This window comes from Lissotriton helveticus, chromosome 1_1 (genome assembly GCF_964261635.1).
Source record: "Lissotriton helveticus chromosome 1_1, aLisHel1.1, whole genome shotgun sequence".
Taxonomy (NCBI): domain Eukaryota; kingdom Metazoa; phylum Chordata; class Amphibia; order Caudata; family Salamandridae; genus Lissotriton; species Lissotriton helveticus.
The window spans coordinates 326384270-326407432 of NC_136057.1; the positions used below are offsets into that span (position 1 = coordinate 326384270).

Below are 23163 nucleotides of genomic sequence, written 5' to 3' on the forward strand. Positions count from 1 at the left end.
ATATTTTGATACCAAGAGCTTCATAAATAGGTAAGTACTCTTTCGGGATAGTCTTATTTTTTTACAGTTTTAGCAATGTTAACCAACAGTGCATCTTTGCGTAATGCTTTCCTGTGGGAGAAAATAAATACACTGCATACATATACTCAGGCGCGCAACACCCATTGGGCTCACCGGGCTTCAGCCCCCCCCGTCGCCTCCTCTGCCCGGGCTAAGATGACACGCACTGAAATCATTAACTAACGCTGCGCATCGGAGCCGAGAATGTGATTTTTATTATGCATTCTGAGAGGCCCAGCAGCCCGAGCAGACAGCCAGCCTCTGAACAGTTTCCTCGAGTGAACTCCCCTGCCCTGACCTCTTGTTTTCCTTTAGAGTGGCGCAGAGGTGAAATCCTTGCCTGAAGGCAGGGATTCACCTAAGCACTTGATGGGTTATAAGCATGGGGTGTGAAGTGCACAGCAGGGAGGAAGGCATGGCCAGTGCAGGTGACGCTTTTCTTTTGTATGGGAATTTCTGCTGGCGTCATAGCCCAGGGTGTGCTGTCTGTGCACTTGTAAGGATGTGTATTCCATACAAGTGCACAGACAGCAAACCCTGGGCTAAGACACCAAGAGAAATTAATTTTCAAAGGAAAAGCATCACCTGCACTGCCATCCCTTTCACCCTGCTGTCTGTGCACTTGGATGGAATTCACATCCACCGCACTGCTCACCAGATAAATGGTGAACAGGGCCATGGATCTTTCTATTTTCGCATCCAAGGGCAGCAGCGAAGAAGCAGAGGGGACCCAGGCAAGGAGAATCCAGGAGACCTATCTACTCTGAGACCTTCGAGGGGCTGGATGCCAGGACGCAGTGCTGCTGATCAGCCCGACTCCACAGTATAGTATCAGAGGAGCAGTCAGAAGTTTTTTATGTAAGTTCCAGTAACTTTAATGCATTTTTCAGCACATCATTACCTTTTGGGGGTGCTAGTGGGTAACTTTAGAGTTCAGAGTGGGTGTGGGTTTTAGGGAGCCAGTGAGTAATTTTATGGTTCATGGTGGGTTACAAATTGGGGTGCCAGGGTTTAATTTTAGGGTTCTGAGCGGGTATGGGTTTTGGGGTTCCAGGGGGCAATTTTAGGTTTAGGGTGGGTATGGATTTTGGGGTGCCAGGGGTCATTTTAGGGTTCAGCGTGGGTATGTGTTTTGGTGTGCCAGGGGTAATTTTAGGGTTCAGGGAAGGTGTGGGTTTTGAGGTGTCAGCGGGCAATTTTAGGGTTCAGGGTGGGTATGGGTTATGGGGTGCCGGGGGAATTTATGGTTCAGCATGGGTATGGGTTTTTGGGTGCCAGAGGGTAATTTTAGGGTGTGGGGTGGGTATGGGTTTTGGGGTGCCAGGGGTGGGGGGGATACTTTTAGGGTTCAGGGTGGGTGTGGGTTTTGGGGTGCCATGGGATTAATTTTAGGGTTCAGCGTGGGTATGTGTTTTATAGTGCCAGGGGTAATTTTAGGGTTTAGGGCAGGTGTGGGTTTTGGGATGTTAGGGGGCTATTTTAGGGTTCAGGGTGGTTATGGGGTGCCAGAGGGGAATTTATGGTTCTGCATGGGTATGGGTTTTGGGGTGCCTGGGGTCATTTTAAGGTTCAGGGTGGGTATGGGTTTTGGAGGGCAATGAGGGAATTTATGGTTCAGCATGGGTATGGTTTCTGGGGTGCCAGGGGGTAATTTTAGGGTGTGGGGTGGGTATGGGTTTTGGGGTGCCAGGGGGGGATACTTTTAGGGTTCAGGGTGGGTGTGGGTTTTGGGGTGCCATGGGATTCATTTTAGGGTTCAGCGTGGGTATGGGTTTTGGGGCTCCAGGGGGGTGATTTTAGGGTTCAGGGTGGTAATGGGTTTTGGAGTGTCAGGGGGCAATTTTAGGGTTCAGGTTGGGTATGGGTTATGGGGTGCCGGGGGAATTTATGGTTCAGCATGGGAATGGGTTTTGGGGTGCCAGGGGTAAATTTAGGGTTCAGGGCGGGTATGGGTTTTGGGGCTTCAGGGGGGTGATTTTAGGATTCAGGGTGGTAATGGGTTTTGGGGTGCCAGGGGGTAATTTTAGGGTGTGGGGTGGGTATGGGTCTTGGGGTGCCGGGGGGATAATTTTAGGGATCGGTATGGGTTTTGGGGTGCCAGGGGTAATTTTAGGGTTCAGGGCGGGTATGGGTTTTAGGGTGTGAGGGGGTTAATGTTAGGGTTCAGCGTGGGTATGTGTTTTGGTGTGTCAGGGGTCATTTTAAGATTCAGGGTGAGTATGGGTTTTGGGGGGCAAGGGTGTAATTTTAGGGATCACTGCGGGTATGGGTTTTGGGGTGCCAGAGGTCATTTTAGGGTTCAGGGTGGGTATGGGTTTTGGTGTGCCAGGGGGTGATTTTAGGGTTCAGGATGGTAATGGGTTTTGGGGTGCCAGGGGGTAATTTTAGGGTGTGGGGTGGGTATGGGTCTTGGGGTGCCGGGTGGATAATTTTAGGGATCGGTATGGGTTTTGGGGTGCCAGGGGTAATTTTAGGGTTCAGGGCGGGTATGGGTTTTAGGGTGTGAGGGGGTTAATGTTAGGGTTCAGCGTGGGTATGTGTTTTGGTGTGTCAGGGGTAATTTTAAGATTCAGGGTGAGTATGGGTTTTGGGGGGCAAGGGCGTAATTTTAGGGATCACTGCGGGTATGGGTTTTGGGGTGCCAGGGGTCATTTTAGGGTTCAGGGTGGGTATGGGTTTTGGGGTGCCAGGGGTAATTTAAGGGTTCAGGGCGGGTATGGGCTTTGGGGCTCCAGGGGGGTGATTTTAGGGTTCAGGGTGGTAATGGGTTTTGGGGTGCCAGGGGGTAATTTTAGGGTGTGGGGTGAGTATGGGTTTTGGGGTGCCAGGGGGGATAATTTTAGGGATCAGGATGGGTATGGGTTTTGGGGTGCCGGGGGTAATTTTAGAGTTCAGGGCGGGTATGGGTTTTAAGGTGTGAGGGGGCATTAACCGATCCTGATTATCTGCCATTTTAGCTCCGCCCCATTGATTAACATTAGCCAGGCCCTTCTTTTGCCATGTTAGCCCCCCCCGAAATGAAGACCTAGTTGCGCCCCTGCATATACTTGAACTACGTATCCGTGGGACCCCTTTCGGTTGTGTTTGGTAGGGGGACAAGGACCAAAGTTTCACCAGCAGATCGGTCGTATCTGCCCTGGTTAGTCTGGATGCAGAGGTGCTGGCCGATTTGGTAGCCTTGCACACTACATGGTAGAAAAGAAGGAAGGTGAGGGCGGCACTTGAAAGTCTGGGAGCTGCTAAGGGGGCTTAGATCGTGATGGTCCTGGGAGCACGGGAAAGCAGTCAGTTTCACTAGACCCAGGCAGCTTGGGTGCAGAGTGTTTCTAGCTGGCTGGCTCTCGTACGTCAAGGCACTGCAAGGGGGACAAGAACAGGACAGTTGGGATACTCTCTGTCCTGGATCCTGGGGCGCGGACATCCCTCGGCATTGGAGCCCGGACTGGACTTCAAACAAGCTTGGGTTTCAATCCCCTTGGCCTCTGTGAGGACTTTGTTTTATTTTTTAGAACATTCTGCTCTCTAGTGGCAGAATGTTCTAATAGCCTTCTAGCCCTCCATAGCTGGGCTATACCGGCATTAAAGTCCCGTTCCGTTGTCCGGCTTGCACCTTGAACGCTGGAGCAGGCCTTTAATGGCCAGTATGGCTAAAAAGGGTTTAATAAACTGCGACCATTCTCACATCAAAAAGGTCTTGATGTTGATGTTTGACAACAAATAGGAACGGCGGGAGGACGAGTTGGAAGCTTGCAGAGCTGGGTGGTGTGTTACATGCTTTACTAATCACAGAATGGGAGAGGAAACACTCACTAAACAGTGCTATTGGAACAAAACACATTACTACAGTCACGTGGGTTAGCAAAATACTACCATGTACGAAATGGGCAAGACATTGGCAATGGAAGCCGCACAGAAAGGCAATATAGGATGGCCACCTGAACATTAATGTTAACCCCATGCCATTAAAAAACAAATGTGAAGAGCCGTGAACACCAGTATGTTTTCCCCTTTTAAATGTAAACCTAAAAGAGCAAATACAGGACGAAACTCACTTAAAAATCATTTCACAGCTGCCTGCATTATTCTAACCGAGCACTAAAGCAAATAAAGGGATAATTGGCATATACAATAGAATATGGAGAATTTTACAGAAATTAGTTTTCGCTACCAGATCAGCAAGAAAGTAAACACATGGGCAGTAATTTTTTTAAGGAAAAGGTGACTACTCTAAAATGGCATGCAAACCCTTCAGATGGGCTCCAAGGCAGGGAACACCTACCAGTACTTCCCATAAAGCCAGTGTCCTCCGTATATAAGCAGGGAAAAGCCCACTGTGCTTTTCTTCCAGTTATTCCTAAGGGTTCTGTAGACCCTCACCACTCTCGACATTTCTGCGTTGCCCTCAGCTCACACGTGTGGAGACGATGCCCCGGCTGAAAATGACTCTTCCGATCCGAAGTAAAAATAAGCAGAACAGTAATAAACCAACGGCATTACGTTCTCAAACGTCATTTACTGTAGTTTCGTTCGAACTCGTTTAAAGTGAAGACGTTCGGGTTACAACGAACACTTTGACACTTCACGCCGCAGTTTCAAGGTGGCGGCCATCTTGAACAAGTAGTTAAGTCGTGTTACTGTCGGGTTTTGGTTAAAAGAAATAAAAAACGTTCATCACAGAAAGGGGGCAGACAATTGATTCAGATATGGATAAGTCAGCACCATCTTAAAATACGTCTACCTTCGAGCAAGAACGTTAGAGGTGCCGTGGAATGGGAAACCGCTCCCGTACTAACGTTAATAGGTAAAAAAGAGCTATTCTGTAATGAAGAAAATTGACGCATTAAGGTAAAAAACATAATTGGATTTGAAATGGATTCTAAAAAGATTGTATAACTAGTTGACTGTGTCTTCTTTACTATGTTTGTTTTTTATTAAAATGCTAAAAAAAATGCATGTTTTCCCCCTTAGTCTCTTTATAGAGTGTGAAGGAGGGATTTCGGATATAGGATCGGATCACTTCTGTACCAGACTTCCGACGGGAGACACGATTTTTAGGTCTCGCCTAGACGAAAGCAAAAAGCGAAGCTTTTTGCTGTCTAGGGCGAGACAACTTATGTTGTCACTTCTGGGGGAATGTGGACAGCAGACTGTTACGAGCTTCTCCTGCCGGAGATTTGATCTCGTGGGCGCGCACGTCGCCGTGCCTCATATTTCCATGCGCACACAGGCAGCCCCCACACCCCTGCACACAGATTACACAGGCACACGCTGCAGCCCCCCCACCACACACACACACACACATACAGACACGCACGCATACACATGCCGCTGCCCCCTACCTTCCCCCCCTGCACAGACACACCCCCCGCCCCATGCATCGGGAGATCGGCCATACCTTCAGGGGAACCCAAGTCAAAAAGGAAGATCATCCTGGAGTGATTCTGAAGTCATTCGATGACTTCAGCCAGCAATTATCTGGGAAAGTCATCCCAGGCCATCCTGAAGTCTGCCCACAGGGGAAATTATTTAAATGGGATGACTTCTTACTGTAATCACAAAAACTACTCTAGGATGGTTTCCTGATTACGTTAATTAAAAATGCGTGATGATCATTTACTACTCAAGGAATACTAATTGACAACTTCAGGATGAGTGTGAATTACCCCTGGATGATTTCAGGATGATTCGGAACAACTTCAGGATGGCTGTGTATTACTAGAGTATTACATTTAGATAACTTAAAATGATTGTGAACTAGTCTATATTTTTAATATCAACTTTAAAATGCCCTTGGTTACTTCATTATTTTCTACCATCTTCCAAAATATTATGGAATACTTTTGAATGATTTAATGACAACTGTGTGATGAATCTCAATGATTCCATGAAAATGGATGGATAGTTGGAGATTATTTCCAAGTGACTGAATATTAAGTTAGGTTTGGATCACCTTGAGGGTTCTCTGACAGGAGTACTTTCTACGATTGACACATTGCCCATCCAGGGTCCATCAGGAGGAATTTACAAAAACAAACTTGTAAGTATTAACTTGTAGAAGCACCACCGCCTTTTAAAACCAGCAATTGTGTTTGGGTGTAACAAATGTTCATTGTGTGTACAATACAGCTATTTCAAATATAACCAGTAATCAGATCAAGCAATGCTTTTTATTTAGCATATGATTTTGTGCATCTTCACCGTAAAAGGTGGACAGTGATATGAACATGTGTGAAAAGTAGATGCCAGCAAAATGTCATATAGTTTGTATTTAAAAGCAGCCGTGCATCTTGTGACGTTCACCAATACCAATAGGGTCTTGAATTTAAGGTACAGTTTAATATACTATGGGCTAGATGTAGGTAAAAAGGATTTACCGTTTCTAAAATACCGAATTTTACTGATTCGGTATTTTAGAATCTGTAAATCCTATGTAGGTAATTATTCGGTAAAAATTACCGAATCGTTAAGATTCGGTATTTACCGATTCGGTAATTGCCATTCATTCCTATGGACCTGAAGGCCCATAGGAATGAATGTCAATTACCGAATCGGTAAATACCGATTCGGTAAAATAGGCAAAGGGTCATGGGTGGCAGGGTGTCACTTTGACACCCTGTTGCACCCCTGAATAATGCTAGTGTGCACATGTGGCACACATACATGCCTAAGGGCATGCATGTCTGCCACATGGCACAGTTGAAAATGCACAAATTTGCATTTTAAAAAGGTATTCGTTATTTACCACCAACTAATAGTTGGCGGTAAATAACGAATCCTTAAAGCAAAGGAGCACTCTTTAAAGTGCTTCCTACATGTCATTTACCGATTCAATACCGATTCGGTATTTAACGAATCGGTAAATTTGCCACCTACATCAGAAATGCCTATTACCGGACGGTAACGGCCGATTTCGGCTGTTACCGACCGGTAATAGCCTTCCTACATCTGGCCGTATGTTTTTTTAACTTAGTGACATGCCGTTTGAAATAAAATGGACTTGAATGACGTATTGACACTTAATTTTATTAAGTTAAAACACATACTTCACCCCACAGGAATCCAGGACACCATGCAAGACAATATTAAAGATATGCAAAAATAAAAGTAGTCAGTGAAAACAAGCAACATTGCTATATGTTTTCAGGTTCAGCATTTTCTGTAATTCGCCTCTAATAGCATTTTTATGGCAAGCTTTTTCTTCATGGATCTGTTGTTTGGAGATTGCCAGCTGTTGGGCTTGTACACAGGTTTCATAAACTCTGAAAATTGATAAGAGCATAGATAAATAACTTGCTTCTATTAGATGGCCTGCCAAAAACAAAAATCAACAAATGTATTTACAGCCAGCATGATAAGATAGTATAGGATTTTGGGTTCATGAGTGAACTGTAGGTGCAAGAGGAGCACATGCACAATTAAGTCATTTATAGGATTATAGATAACAAAAGAAAATATCTCCCTCTGAACTTAATGAGTGAAAGGTCATAATGTGGCAGTTGCTACACAAGCATTGGCAATGCCAATAGGTCTCTCCAATGCAAGAGCTATTGACTTTTACAATATGTTTTAGCAATGGTGAACACCAGGGTGTCTGATGTTCGGCATGCTAAAGGTTAGTACAGTAAAGGAGAGGGTGTTGGAATGGAATGTCATAAAGTGCAGCGGAGTAGAGTGTTATGGAAGAGTTAAGTGTCATGGAGAGGAGTGGAGTAGAGGTCAGTGTTGTGGAGTGTCGTGGAGTGGATGGACATATAGTTGAGTTGAGCGTAGTGTCAGAGCTCAGTAGAGTTTCATACAGTGGAGGGGCATAGAGTGTCGTGGAGTGATGTAGAGTGTATTTTATAGAGTGGAGTAGAGTGTTGTAGAGTAGAGTGGCATACAGAGGAGTAGAGTGTCAGAGTGGAGTCGATTGCCATAGAATAGAGTGGAGTAGAGTGGCAAAGAGGAAATTGCTTAGCGTCATAGAATTACACTGAGAAGAGTGTTGTGGAGTAGCATAGAGTAGAGTGTCAGTGGTGCAGAGTGTAATGAGGTAGAACATCACAAAGTGCAGTGTCTGAGAGTGGCATGGAGTGAAGTGGCATAAAATAGTGGTGCAGAGTAGATTGGCATATAGTGCATTGATTTTGAGTAAAGTTGTGTAGAGTGCTTTGCCGTAGTGTAGAGTGCAGTGGCATAGAGTAGAGCGGTGCAGAGTAAATTGCAGTGGCGTAAAATGCAATGGCATAGAGTGGGGTGATTCAGAGTCGAGTAGTGGCGATGATTGAAGTGGCATAGAGCCGAGTGGTGCACGGAGGAGTGCAGTGGCGTAGAGTGCAGTCATGCAGAGTCAAGTTCCAGAGAACAGGTTTGTAGAGTACAAGATCTATGAGTGCAGTCACAGAGTAGAATGTTGTAGAATATAGTGGCATAAAGTGCAGTAGTTCAAAGCAGTTGGCGTAGATGCAGTGGTGTAAGGAGCACGGACAGTAGAGTGATGTAGAAAGCAGTGGTGTACAGTGCAGTGGTTTAAAGTACAGTGACATAGCGTAGATAGCGATGGTGTAGATTGCAGTAGGGTGGCGCAGATACAGTGGCATAGAGTGCAGTGATGTAAGGTGCAGTGGTGCAACGTAGTTGGCATAGGAAGTGGCTTAGGGTGCATTGGTTTTGAGTAAAGTGGTGTACAGTTAATTGGTGTGGAATGCCTTTGCTTAGAGTAGAGTGGCATAAGGTTGAGTGCAGTGGAGTTGATTGCCGCAGACTACAGTGGCATAGAGTGTATTGGTTTTGAGTAAAGTGGTGTAGAGTGCACTAGCATAGAGTGTAGTGGAGTGGCGAACAGTGGAATAGAGTGCCGTAGACAGCAGTGGCAGAGTAGACTGTTTCAGAGTAGAGTGGACTGGAGTAGAGTGAAGTGGAGCAGAGTAGCAGAGAGTGCAGTGGTACAGAGCATACTGTTGTTTAGTGCAGCATTGGCACATAGAGCAGTGGCGTAGGGTACAGTTGTGCAGAGTAGAGCAGAGTGGCTCAAAGTGCAGTGATGCAGAGTGGAACAGAGTGGCAAAGAGTGCAGTGACGCAGAGCAGAGTGGCGTAGAGTGCAATGCAGTTGAGTGATTTGGTGCAGAGTAGATTGGCGTAGAGTGCTTTGGTTGTAAGTAAAGTGGTGTAGAGTGCTTTGGCATAAGAGTGCAGTGTTGTAGAGTAGGGTTACAGAGTGAAGTGGCGCAGAGTAGGGTGTAGTGCAGTGGCGAAGAGTGCAGTGGTGCATAGTAGAGTAATATGGAGTAGAGTGCAGTGGCATAGAGTGGAGTGGTATAGAGTAGAGAGGAGAAATGCAGAGAAGAGTGCAATGACGCAGTTTGGAGTGGATTGGCATAGTGTGAAGTAGTACAGAGTAGAGTACAGTGGAATGGAGTGGTGCAGAGTAGGGTGGGGTAACGTGGAGAATGCATATGTTAGAGTACTGCCATTACAGACGACACATTTTCAATTTAAATTACAATTACATTTGCACTCACAGTTCACTGATAAACATATACAGAGCACAAACAATGTGTGGAAATGTAATCACCCATTGTGTTAATATGATTGTCAGCACAGTTCAATTTTCGTGTATAAAAAAAAAAAAAAAAAAACGAACATCATACAGCGTTCTTCAAAGAAACCCCAGTAGCCCGGATGATTGTCAAATAAATCCTCTCACTTTGAAGTCACAGAAAAAATAAATAAACACTAAGATCCCTGGAAGACACAGCCTGGCACTTGACCTCTGTAGACTACACAGCAAATGTGACAATATAAGAACAAGATTTAAGGGCCTGTGTGCAGAAAGCGAGTTTGTGCAAGAATACAGACAGTAAACAGGGTTTGGGCAACTGGCGGGACAAACTCTAGCTGGCCAGTCTAAAGCAAATAAAGCCAGCAAATGTGAGTTAGAAACCACAAAGCCAATGGTAAGCAACGGGCAGAATGCATTCCAAGGTCAACTTTCTGAATGTCCAAGATGTCTCAAGCAAAGCAGGCAGCGGTGCTGTCTGGTAGACAGCGACATAATAATGTCCATAGGGTAATGTGCTCTTTCATTTTTGTTCTGTTTGCAAGTGAAGAGGAAAGTGGAGACTCTTACCTCTGCCCATATGATGCCAGTTTTACATGGTAGCATTTTTAGACACGGCCTCGCTGAATTTTGAACTATAGAGCTCATAGCAGAAAAGAAGAAAGACGGGCTAAAGTACAGAAGTAGAAAAGCGAAACCCAATAAAATGCTTTTCCAGAACCAGCAATTGAGGTCAACAAATGACACCTGTGCATACAGAGGATAAACAGTCACAGCCTCAAGATATGGCTTCTTCAAGATGAGCACCGAGTGAGATTTGATATTAAACTGTCCTTGCATCACGCCTGCCTAGAAAAAAAGGAACTGCTCTGGAACTGGTATTATATGGCAAATAGAAGCCTTCATACAGCTTATATGTCACGGTCTACCAGGCATAGTTTGATATAAAGCTGGGAACACAGTGTACCATCACTGCCGTTCCTTCTAACACAGATTTAAGTCCTTTTCATGAGACCAGGAAAGACTTGCTCCTTTGGAAACAAGTGATTGGAAGAGTGGAGAGGGAGAGAGGAGAGAGAGAGAGAGAAAAAAATACAAAACGGCAAAGATGGAATCCTTTTACAGTCTGATTTGCTAGGGGATAACATACGCCAAGCGGTTTTAAGGCTCAAAACAAACATACCATTTATATTACTTTTTTATGCAAACAATACAATAACTTTCACCTGAATGATTGTTGCTAGCTGATCCTTGTGCAATGCTCTGTACAGAACTGGGGCAATTGGTACACAGGAGGGCCATTTGAACCCTTCAGCCGGTGCTGCAGATCAGTCTGCATATAACAACACATCGAATTATCATACACGTCATTATGTATACATAGTGTAAAAAAATAAAAAGCAGTGGTTGTGGATGGAGATTTGACATATATACGGATTATGAGAACAAAATCAGACGGTAAGCATCAAAAATATATATTAGCATTAATCTATCCTTTAACCAGTTTCCTTTTTCAGGAATCACGGTTTCTCAAACATAAACTATTAGTATTACAGGAATACTGTCAGAGTCTAAGAGAACAAATATGGTAAGAGTGAAAAATGAAGCAAGTCACCTTATATACTGTAAATGAACCACTATATATTTTAGAGAATGCTGCATTTGTTTCCTCGAATATATCAAAACCAGGTTTCACTACAAATTCAAAACTGCCAACTAATTTTCGTGTATGCCTTTTAACTGTGCTACCATTCAGTAAAGTTTTAAAAGACATCACATTGGTAAACGCAAAGCTGCTCATCATCTATGCAAGTGAGAGGTGGAATACAAAGCGTCAGAGTAGAATGTTGTAGAATATAGTGGGGTAAAGTGCAGTAGTTCAACGCAGATGGCGTAGATGCAGTGGTGTAAGGAGCACTGACCGTAGAGTGATATAGAAAGCAGTGGTGTACAGTGCAGTGGTTTAAAGTACAGTGATATAGCGTAGACAGCGGTGGTCTGGTTTTAAATGATCAGTCTCACTCACCTTTTAAGTAGTTATTCTCACCTTCTAAGCTTCTCACTTCTGCTTGTATTAATACAGGTTTCTTGTGCTCTCGCCGCAGGCTCCAATCTTCTTCCTTCCTCCTTTGATACTCCTCTGGTACTGAACAGTATATGTATCACTGGAGTTTGATGTGTCTTGGAGGGCCGTTTTCCTCTATAACCAACCCCCCATGTGGTGAACAGTGACAAAGCCAAAAGGCTGGTGATCAATGCCAGACCTTTTGGCTTTGCCATTGCTTGTTTAATATTTTAAATTGTTCAAACCCAGTCATGTCACTTTGTGGCATAGAAGAGACCATCGTAAGGGAGTAGCATCACCGTAGGAGAGTGATTCCAAGTTTCGTTACTATGCAAGGGGAGGCCTACAATTTAGTGATCGAGTGGCCCAAGGGAAGAGATCTGGGGTAGTGGGCCAATTTGGGGTCACTTTTAGTAGCTATTTGCACTGTCTGGATAAGAGTGCATGCTGCTGTTTGCCAGGGGTCCAAGTGAGAATTGGGCTGGGCAAGTGAGTCCTGAACAAACAGTTCTGATGATAGTAGTATATAAAATGTTGAAGTTACCCCCACAGTGCATGGACTATCGTCGTATTAATGTACTAGGCCTGGATTGCAATGTGCAAACACTTTGAAAGGTATAGGAGTAGGGAAAAATAGTGACGAAGAAGAAAGGAAGCACACAGGTGGAAACCATGATAGATATATGCAAGAAGGAAAAACAAAAGGGGAAATAAGGATAGAGAAGTATGAAGGAAAAGATAAATATGTTAGAAAAAGAATGTGAAGAGAACTGGGAAAGCTGAGATTAGGAGTGCAAAAATGGGCTAGAAAATAGTGAGAATAAAAAGTGTGAAGAGGAGTAAAGAAAGAGAAGACAGGGAAAAACGATAAAGGAGAGCGGAAGGGAAACCTGGGAAGGAGAATAATGAAATGCAGCTAGAGAGGGTAAAGCCAAACAAAAGAAAAATTGCAGACAGAGCAGAGAGTGAAGGGAGAATAGTAGAAAAGCTCAACAGTGAGACAGATAGTAACCATGCAGTCACACAGAGTGCTTAAACAAGAAGAAACGTAGACGGTTGCTTAGAATGTAATAGAGTGATGCAGAGTGGCGCAGAGTAGAGTGGAAGTGCTCTGAAGAGGTAAACAAAAAACACATTTCTTGCTCAAACAGATCAAACTTTACTAAAAACATGGCAAAATGTGTTCTTGCAAAGTGACAAGCCCTTGGCAAATAATTGAATGGTCATCTTTCTGTTGCTTTTTGCTGCATTTGGTATTTAAATGGGTACTAAAGAGGTGAAATATGTGCTCACGCGGAATTAGCATGTGTAAAAAATTATAAAAGAATGAAGTAATATCACAAAATGTGCAGCATTCCGCTGAATATTTTCCCTTTTCTCGCCGCATAATTATTAAGCCTGGTGCGTAATTTATTTCTGCCATGCTCTGGCAATGGCCCTGGAGGCTGTCAAGACCATCGTGAAGGGTAGAAATCAAATCATAAAGCAGCGTTGGTATACTTACAACATTATGCAGAAGTTTCCAACATAAGATTTGGCACATTTATGAAGCTCTCTCTTCAAACAGCATATTGTCATGGCATTGATGACAGGTCCTACATTTATGTAACTTATATACAGGGCTACGCATATTATGATATTATACAACTGCTGTGTTTTCCACGTAATTTGCCACATAATCCATCATATGCTGCAGATAAAAAAAAAAGTTAGTTCTAGCTCAAAAGGATCAAAGTTACCAAAAGGAGAGCAGTGCGCATTGCGGCACAGTATAAAGCCTGTAACAAATACTGTCTAGTCCCCTTTACTTTACTTATTGATGGATTTTAGTATTAATTTGAAAGTAATGAGGTGAAACATTTGCACCAGACAGTTAACATATACACAGATGTCAAAATAATGAAGTAATACTATCAAAAATTGCAACCCATATTGCTACATGTGCTTAGCTAAGTGTGACACCCGACTTGCATGTTTCTTCTGTCATTGCAGCCAGATATAGGATACAACAAGTAATATTACACCTACAACATGCAAGGACTATCGACTTTGGCAATGGTTTTTACTTGCATAAGATGAATATGCAATAACTACGGGTTCGTTTTACAGAATTTTGAAAATGGGTTAGTCCTCGTGGTAGAAGTTGTAGACTAACGGCTAGAGATGCCGACTTTCTGCGCTGGGAAAACGCAGGTTCGAGTTTTGGCATGTGCACACCATTCCGTGATTCTAGTTAAATCACTAAACTCGGTGCCTACCAAAAATAATATGGAGTGATGTATTTGTGTCTATTACCCATGCGTAGCGCTCCAATACCTTTGGGTCAAGGTCGCGCAAAATGTTTGTGGACATTGCTGAATTTCAGACGCATAGTGTTGCCCTAATCTCGGCGAAAAGTGTGAACATACGCTGCACAGAGCATGATCTGATTCACGATTATACTGTCTGGCAGCCGCATAATGCAGGCTTTTCTTGTATTCAAATTAACCTTAGTTTATGTAACGCTAGAAATAGTGTGCTCGTTTTCAAAATATTCCTATTAACATTGCACGTATATTTCGGAGCAGCCTCCCATGTGCCCATGTGCTTAAAGTACGATCGTTTTCTCCTTAACCTGAATTGTTACCTCGTCCATAAAACCAGAGGGCAAAGGTCAAATCTGTACTGAACTCCCTGTTGTTTTCACCCATGAATGACTCGCTGCACTGGTACAAAGGTTACAATGCAAATACAAGACGGACCTTGCATTAATATCCCACCCCGCTTCGCACCATAACTAGGCCTTGTAAGTATTCACCAGCTGGGAGGCTTGGACTCCCGTGTTTCCTCCACTGGCAGACCAAACATTTTCTTACCGGACATCTTGGAATCTGCCGCAGTGACACAGAGAGATGGGAAGTAAAGTCAGGTTAGTAGTACATTTCGCCAATACTACCTGATGTATACTTGCCCACTCTCTGTTTCACTGCAGTGATGTGACGCTGATTGAGAGTCAGCCTCTCGCATCACCTTTGGCGCCTCATTCTTCAGCCGGCATGATTGCAGTCTCCCGCCATTGAAAGCGAAGTTGAGGAAGAAGCCCATAGTGTAAAGGTGGGAAGCCATAAAAAACACTACTAAAAACAAATACGGACAAGGTTCAGCAATGCAGCTCCCTTCCACGCTCCTGCTAACACACATACACGGCATCGGTAATCAATAGTAGGTGGCTCCGCACGGCAGCACTTCATTTCCCCTCGCCTCGCTGGTCTTTCTTGCTTTAAGACCCACTTCCGGTTGAGGCTAACTTCCGGGTTGAAGAACTTGAAATTGAAAGAGGACAAAAGTAGTCCCCCTCACCCCCCGCCCCCCTTAATGTTTAGCTCAGCTTCATCGATACCTCCAAATTGTGGCAATGCACAAGTGTCAGATCCCATAAACACACAATTCTAATTTGTTTTCAGAATTAAGTTGGCTCTTTTTTCTGCTTGTAAAAAAAACTTTAATTCCCCAACTTTATTAGAATTTGGTTCTCACAAATACTCAATAGTGTTAGAGTCACAAAAATTGAGATCGTGCTGGCAGCATCGACGAAGGAAACATTAGACATTCTCCTGCATGCCAATAAACATGGTTCTGGAGGGAGACGTCTGATTTTTTAAGCCAATACCTCTCCTTCAATAGACATGTACGTGTGAAATACATTCTCCCAATTTTTTCTTTTTAAATCACCCTCTTTCGTCTTCTAAAATGTTGTAATGTATGCATTCTTCCTTCACTAATTTGCCATTGTAATGCCAAAAGAAATAGACAGGACCATCAATCAAGCTTTAAAAAATACAACGTTTATTTAGGAAGAGAAGATTTAGCATCTCTAAATAAACTATTATTCACCAACAAATGATACTTGCCATGAATGAAAGCACAGGAACAACATATTCCTAACAATGTATTCTTCAACTAGTGTACAATAATTTGCATAAAAAAGAAAATATTGCACCAAGCCTAAAACAAGCCTACCTATCTTTATAGACTTCATGTAATAAAGGGATGCCTCTTTTATTATCTCCATTCCAAATATGTTTTACAACTGGTGCTGCATTATATATGAGGCACATTTTCCTGAATTGCTCTGGGCACACCTTAACCCCTTCCACGCTCATGACGAGCTGGGCTCGTCATGAGGTAGCCTCCTCGCACGCTCATGACGAGCCCAGCTCGTCATGTAAAGTGCGGTTTTAAAAATCTCAGCGTGCGAGCGGAATTCCGCCCGCACGCATGCGGTTAAACAAGCACTGGCATAGCCAATAGGTCCCGCCTTAGGGGCCTTATAAGTGTTTAGCCAGAGCTATTGACTTCGCCAAGGTCTATAAGCTGTGCTGTAGAGAAGTGTGGCTGCTGTGCAGCATGCTGAAAAGTTTTAATAAAAAAGTGTCGGAAGCATTTTTGTTACTTTATATATGACCAAGAAGGCATTATGCACAACTGAACAACCATATTAAAAGAAGTATTTACAATAAAAAAAAATCCTCCGTTTTCTTTTGTTCTTGCAATGCTGGCAACTTGTTTCTACCTATTCCAATGGTTCTTTGTTAAAGCTTTTTTTGAGGGGGCATAACCAATCCGAGGGTGCAGGTTGGGAACTAGTGCCTGTATTATAAAACTAGCAGCGGACAGACGCAAGGGGAGAATCAACAGATGCCAGATTCCGAGAGCAGCCTGAGGTGGTGCTGAGGTGCTGGTGACTGGTGCGGAGACGATGCTGAGGTGATGCTGAATAATACTCCGGTCTTGCTGAGTGATAATGATGTGGTGGTGTACTAGTGCACAGGCGATGCTGAGTGATGCTGTGGTGGCGCTGAGTGATGCTGTGGTGGCGCTGAGTGATGCTGTGGTGGCGCTGAGTGATGCTGTGGTGGCACCGAGTGATGCTGTGGGGGCACCGAGTGATGCTGTGGGGGTGCTGAGTGATGCTGTGGGGGTGCTGAGTGATGCTGTGGTATCCCTGAGTGATGCTGTGGTGGCGCTGAGTGATGCTGTGGTGGCGCTGAGTGATGCTGTGGTGGCGCTGAGTCATGCTGTGGTGGCGCTGAGTCATGCTGTGGTGGTGCTGAGTCATGCTGCGGTGGTGCTGAGTCATGCTGTGGTGGTGCTGAGTCATGCTGTGGTGGTGCTGAGTCATGCTGTGGTAGTGCTGAGTGATTCTGTGGTGGTGCTGAGTGATCCTGTGGTGGTGCTGAGCGATGCTGTGGCAGTGCTGAGGGATGCTGTGGTGGTGCTGAATGATGCTGAAATTTTTATCCTTCATTAGAACGATGCTGATGCTTTATAAGTGTTGTGTAATTTACGGGAGCTGTAATGTTAATAACATTACATCTCCTGGTAATTAACACAATTTAACAGCTGGAGTAAACTAAGTGGCGTAACGCAAAGTGATGCCCTCTTGCAGAATGTGATGAGTATCCCATGTGTCTATTTAACAAAAAGTAGGACTATGGGCAATATTTATCCAGGTCCAGCATACATGCCCAGAAGTAATTAGAAGCAGAAGGGTATGCAGTTCCTAGCGAACACTGTAGGTAGACTTGCAATTAGTGTGTAGTAGGTCACACACTAAGGGCAGGAGGAAATTTCCTCCTTTCGGAAAAGAGACCTTCACCCTCCCCCCCCCCCAACAGTGGGGTGTCTTACTTCATCATCGGTTCTGCTCCTAATCGGGTCAGCGCTGCAATACCCGATCGGCGCCCTTGACAGCCACCGAGCTGTGAGGGTCTTTTTTTCAAAATTTCCTCCTGCCCTTAATGTGTGACCTACTACACACCAATTGCATGTCTACCTAAAGTGTTTGCTAGGAACTGCATACCCTTCTGCTTCTAACTTGCCCCATGTGTCTCCCATGTCTCGCAGATATTCATGGACCTTGGGCTGAATGTAAACACCTGAAGGATTGGGGGCCCCAGAAATATTGGGCCCCCTTCTGCTGCAGGGACCTGTGAAAACGCCCCTGAATAGCAGAAACCATGTTAACGCCAGTTACTCCACAGTGTTAGTAGACATGCATGCAATAATAATGTTGGACCGTAATGCTATGAACTCCACTGCCTTTAATGCCAAATTTTCTGTTCCAGGGTCAATGAGGCCAAGACAGTCAAGAAGTTAAAATATATTTTAATATCGGGTGCGGGACAGGCAGAGTTAAGTAGGGCAATTAGGCTGACTAAAATTTGCATCGACAAAACTATTAACTTTGTTTAAGAAGCATTCATGAACAGTTTCGTTGAAATGAGTATTTCATGCCCAAAAAAAACCCTATTTCTATTCGGCTCACGAAATAATAATATGCAGATTCCATTGCTTTTTGAAGACAGCTTTTAATTTGTCTTGGTACATGTGGACAAATCAATGTGTTGAACCAGGACAGAGCGACAGATACAATGACAGGTGAGGGAGAGACAGTACCACGGAAAGGAAGACGTGCAATGAAGGAAGGAGGGAAGGGGGACTTCAGGGTCATAGAGAAAGGGGGCATCAAAGGAGCAGGGTGGGCGGCCACTGCAGAGGCGGACAGACAGAAGGATAGAAAAGAGTAAGACTGCATGTTGGGTGAAAGGTTGGAGTGTTTGCTTATGGCAGAGTCACTAGATTTATTCAGTGTAAGCAGGCAGACGTGTCTGTTAACCTAGCTCTCATGGTTCCACTTAAGTGTGAATACTATGACATCAGGGAACCAGTTCGTCTGGTAGTAGTAGATAACAACATCACAGCTATCAGGCTATCAATGATAAAATGTGCCTGTTTTTACATTCAGGTAGAAAATGAATCATTTGTAAGTGAAATGCCAAATCGATTTGAAATAGATTAAGGCAAATCATGATAGAAAATTCTCCTAAATGCACGTCTCTTTTTATAGCACATTTGATTAGAAATCATCTTGATAAGCATTCTTAACCTGTGCTCCAAGGACACCTAGGGGTCCGCAACACCTACGCAGGAGTCCTAGACTGCTCATAAAACACAGAATTGTTGGCCAAATAATAAAGTGCATATCAATATAGAAGCAAAATGTACAACTGAAATATCAAAACATTTTTATAAATGTGCAGCAAATAATTCATTTGGTATCCTCACATTGATTTTGTGAAGCAGTGCAAGTACATCAAATACAATATAGTATGCCTAATGGCTGGTCTCAATTGAGTTTAGAAAAGCTTCAACCTTCCCATTAAAAGTAAAAAAAATTTGCATTTGTTTGTGAATTCATTGAAATATTTAATAATTTGTTTATTTGTTTGATGAATGCTTGTTTCTGTCATCTTGTGTATTATTTTGCGGTGCAAATCAATAAATATCACATGGATAAATAAAGATTTGGCTGCATAATATGCCTCCAGTGATTGCATAATGTGCAGCATTTATTTCTGTTACGTTATTTAGTCTATCCTGCGACAAATTTTCATACTTCATTGTCCCTTAACTACATTGACTATGCATACAATGGCCAATGTTCATCTTTATTAATGTTAGGCATTGATCCTTTTACAGTGGATACTTATTTTACATGTTTTGTACAAAGAGAAAGTGACAAACATAAAAAAATGTGTTAAAAAATAACCTATGACTTATGCACAGTTTGGTAAAGCACATTGTATGCTCAGTTGTGTATAATAGAAAACGTAGACGTCGTTTTGCGTTTATCCGCAATTAATCTGGCAATCATCCAACAGTTTGTATTTTTCTAGGAAAACTGAAAAAAAAGGGGTGGACAGGCTCTGTAAATAGACAAGCAATTCCTGTTAAAATCACCAGAAGCAAAAACATCTAATAGAAAACACAATAATACCTTTGAAGTAATCAGATACTTATTTTCAATTCATCCCAAAGTCATCAGGAACATCTCATCTCGTAAAGTTATCGGATAGTCATTTTCAAGTCACCCTTAAATCATCAGGAAAAACGACACCTTCTGAAGTCATCAGATACTGATTTTCAAGTCATCCTTAAATCATTACGAATAATGACACCTATTAAAGTCATCGGGTACTCATTTTCAAGTCATCCGCAAATCATCAGGCTTAGCTTCTCAGCTTTGCTGATGACTTCAAGAGCTTGATGATGTCTGATGGTGTGAAAATGACTTCTAATGTAGTTGGATGACCATCGAATGACTCTAGGATGGCTTCTAAAGTAATCCTGTTTGACCTGGGAAGGAGCGAGAGTGGCAGCAAAACCGGCAGCTTCCCCCAGACCGGGGGCGCATCCCCGCCAGCCTCCGCCAACATCGCTGAGAGCTGCGGTTGCAGGCCCCCAGCGTAAGAAACAGGCCCCCCGCACACTGGGAATAGCAAAAGGGGACGAGATCCATGGTGCGCGACACGGCACAGGGAGGCGGTGCGCGCCACGCCTCCGTCGCTGGCTGGAACGTGTGCGCGTGCTCCGCAGCCTCTCGCGAGCACACCTCCTTCTGGTTGTGGTTTCAATGTTAGATGCAATGGAAACAGAACGGAACAGGCTTGCCGATAACATCTGCGGTCTGCAAGGTGATCGGCTTGTATTTATTTATTTCCCCCTCCACTTTTTACTTTACTTTAATATGCGCGGCGCACGCTTTAGGCATCCCGCTCACTTTATTTATTTATTTCCCGCTCCACTTTTCTCGTGAAGCCCAACGCTCCATTCCTCTCCCTTCTCAACATAAGCATTTGCAATGCAATAGGTCTCGCATTTATGCGAGTCTGAGCTATTGACATTGCAAAGGACAATGCCTTTTATTTACATTTTAAAAACGAAAAGTAAAATAAAAGGCATTGTCATTTGCAATGTCAATAGCTCAAACTCGAGTAAATGCGAGACCTATTGCATTGCAAATGCTTGTTTAAGTAAAACAAATGGCTTAATTTTGGCCGTCTCCCGTCTGAAATTGCCTCTATTTAAATAGTAGTCATTCGGGGAAATACATTCTCCCGATTATTTTATTAGAATCACTCTTTTTCCTCTTCTAAAATGTTAGCATGGAGTCCTCTCTATGATTTTCACATTCTTAACAAGCATTGGCATAGCCAATATGTCTCGCCTTTGGGACATTATAAGTGTTTAGCCATGCAACAGTTGATGTTGCACCAAGGATCTTGTGCTGCATAGTTAAATACTTATAAAGTCCCAAAGGCAAGACCTTTTGGCTATGCCAATGCTTGTTTACTGATGCAGTCCTGCCAAGCGTCACGCAACAGGTGTGACGCTCACGCATTTCAGTGCGGTGATCCGCATCACCGCACTGAAATGCATTGTCACGCATTTCGACTTGTGCCAGGCTCGCCAGCGGCGCTCCTGTGCCCGGGCTCTCAGTGTTCTGAGAGAGGTGCTGCCAGCTGCCCGAGTGCCTAAACAGTTATTTATTTATTTAATTTCTTGTATCGCGCAGGACTCGACCTCGTAAGGGGTATCTCCGCGTTTTGTTCGCCGTGGATAACAGACTTCAGTGCTTCTGCGGGAAAGCTATAGAGGAATTATATTTCTTGAAACAGAAGTGTTTTTAAGGTTTTCCTAAAGGAGAGGTGGTTGGTGATTTGTCTAAGACTGATAGGAAGTTTGTTCCACAGAGTCGGTCCTATAAATGATATCTGGTCTTCTTAATGAATGGAGTTTCCGGTAGAAGTTGGTTGCTTGATCGTAGAAGACGATCCGGTTTGTATAAATGAAATTTTTGAGCAAGATATTTGGGGCCATCTCCAAAGAGGCATTTATGCACTGTACAACAAATTTTAAATTTAATATGTTGCCGTATTGGTAGCCAATGGAGCTCCCTCAGGAGGGGTTTAGACGGAGTTCTTAAGGGGGCATTAAGAATTAATCTAGCCGCCGTGTTTTGGACCACCTGCAATCGGTTCAATGCATCCTCATTAGCTGATATTAAAAGGCCGTTGCAGTAATCTAACCGGCTTAAAACCAAAGCCTGTACTAGGGTCTTTCTGTAGATGTCAGGTAGAAGAGGGAAGACTCGCCTCAACAGACCAATTGTACGAAAACATGCTCCTGTAATAAAATTTGCATGCTCCTTTAGGGTTAGATTCTGGTCGAGCTTCACTCCCAGGTTTTTGACTGACGGCTTTGGGCAGGGTACAGGTCCTAGATCTAAGGGCCACCAGTCGGGAGACCAGAGTATACTGGCTTTCCCAAAAAGCATTACCTCGGTCTTCCCGACATTGCACTGGAGGCAGTTGGAAGCCATCCAGTTGGACACTGCTCAAAATGCCCTCGGCAAAGTTGTTCTTAACGCCAGAAGTAAGAGAGTGGAAAGGGAAGAGGAGTTGGGTGTCATCGGCGTATGACACCGGTGTGAACCCATACTCTCTCACAATCTCAGCAAGGGGGGCCACGTACACATTAAATAATGTGGGGCTTAGGCATGAGCCCTGTGGCACCCCTTTAGTGAGCAACCTAGAGGTGGAGCGATAGGGGCCCAAGCTGACAGATTGTGAGCGGCCGGAGAGGAAGCTCTCTAGCCAGGACAGTGCCACACCTCCAATACCCATCTTCTGCAAACGGCCAAGAAGAATGTCATGAGACACAGTATCAAAGGCGGCAGACAGGTCTAACAGCACCAGAATCATCGACCCTCCTCTATCCTGTGACATCTTGATGTTATCGGTCACGGAGAGGAGTGCAGATTCAGTGCTGTAGTTGGGCCTGAACCCAGATTGTGAAGGGTCCAGACCCCCTGTCGCCTCTATGAAACTGGAAACATGGATGTTTACATGCTTCTCGGCCAGCTTGCTCAGGAAAGGCAGCAAGGAGATGGGACGGAGGTTGGAAAGTTCTGTCCATGGCAGTGCCGAATTTTTCCGTATGGGATTCACAACTGCCTCCTTCCATTGTTGAGGAAGTTGCCCCTCTTTAAAGGAGAGGTTCAGAATCTTAAGAATCATTGGACAAAGTGTCTTGCTCAGTGTGGCAGTCAGTTTGGCTGGGATCAGATCTAGGGGAGAACCCGTTTTCATATTATTTATTAGTGATCCCTATGGCTGGCTTCAGGAAAAGCAAGTAGGGTGTCCCCTTGTGTCTCAAAGTGGATTATACTGGGGGGCCTCAGTGTCCTTAGGGCATTTAGCTGAAGTAATTTTCTTGTAAATGGTTTCAATTTTGTCCTAAAAAAATAGGGAGATATTATTACACAGAATTTGGGAAAATTCATCTGGACTTTCACATGCCAATGGTTTTGTAAAAGTCTGCAAGATTTTATACAGCTCTCTAGTAGAGTTGCCAGCTTCAGCTAATTGTGATGTAAGACTATTCTTTCTTGCTTTCTTGATGTTTTTATAGTAGATGGACATGGCCTTTAGGTAGTTTGCCTTACTGTCGCTGGTGTGAGTTTTTCTCCAGAGTTTTTCCAATTTCCTACACCCTTGTTTTTCTAATTTTAGCGAATCGGTATATCATATCTCTCTCTTGACCACCGGGGGATGTTTAGTTATTTTTTGTGGGGCCAGAAGGTTAATTGTATCAGAGAGGGCGGCATTGAGTTT

At 43.9% G+C, this 23163-nt stretch overlaps 1 protein-coding gene and 1 long non-coding RNA gene across 2 annotated transcripts in view; both read right to left on the reverse strand.

Moving 5' to 3' along the window:
* AGK (acylglycerol kinase) overlaps positions 1-4690 on the reverse strand; it is a 338473-nt gene extending 333783 nt beyond the window's left edge. The window contains exon 1 of the mRNA XM_078671853.1: positions 4340-4690. Within this exon, the coding sequence (XP_078527979.1) occupies positions 4340-4449 (110 nt within the window). The 5' untranslated portion in view covers positions 4450-4690. The remainder of the gene's footprint in view (positions 1-4339) is intronic.
* Positions 4691-7062: 2372 nt separating this feature from the next.
* On the reverse strand, positions 7063-14929 carry LOC144803342 (uncharacterized). The gene is made up of 2 exons (XR_013605500.1): positions 10827-14929; positions 7063-7319 (listed from the first exon to the last, which is right to left on the reverse strand). It is a non-coding gene; the product is annotated as an uncharacterized LOC144803342 (long non-coding RNA).
* Between the last annotated feature and the right edge of the window lie 8234 nt (positions 14930-23163).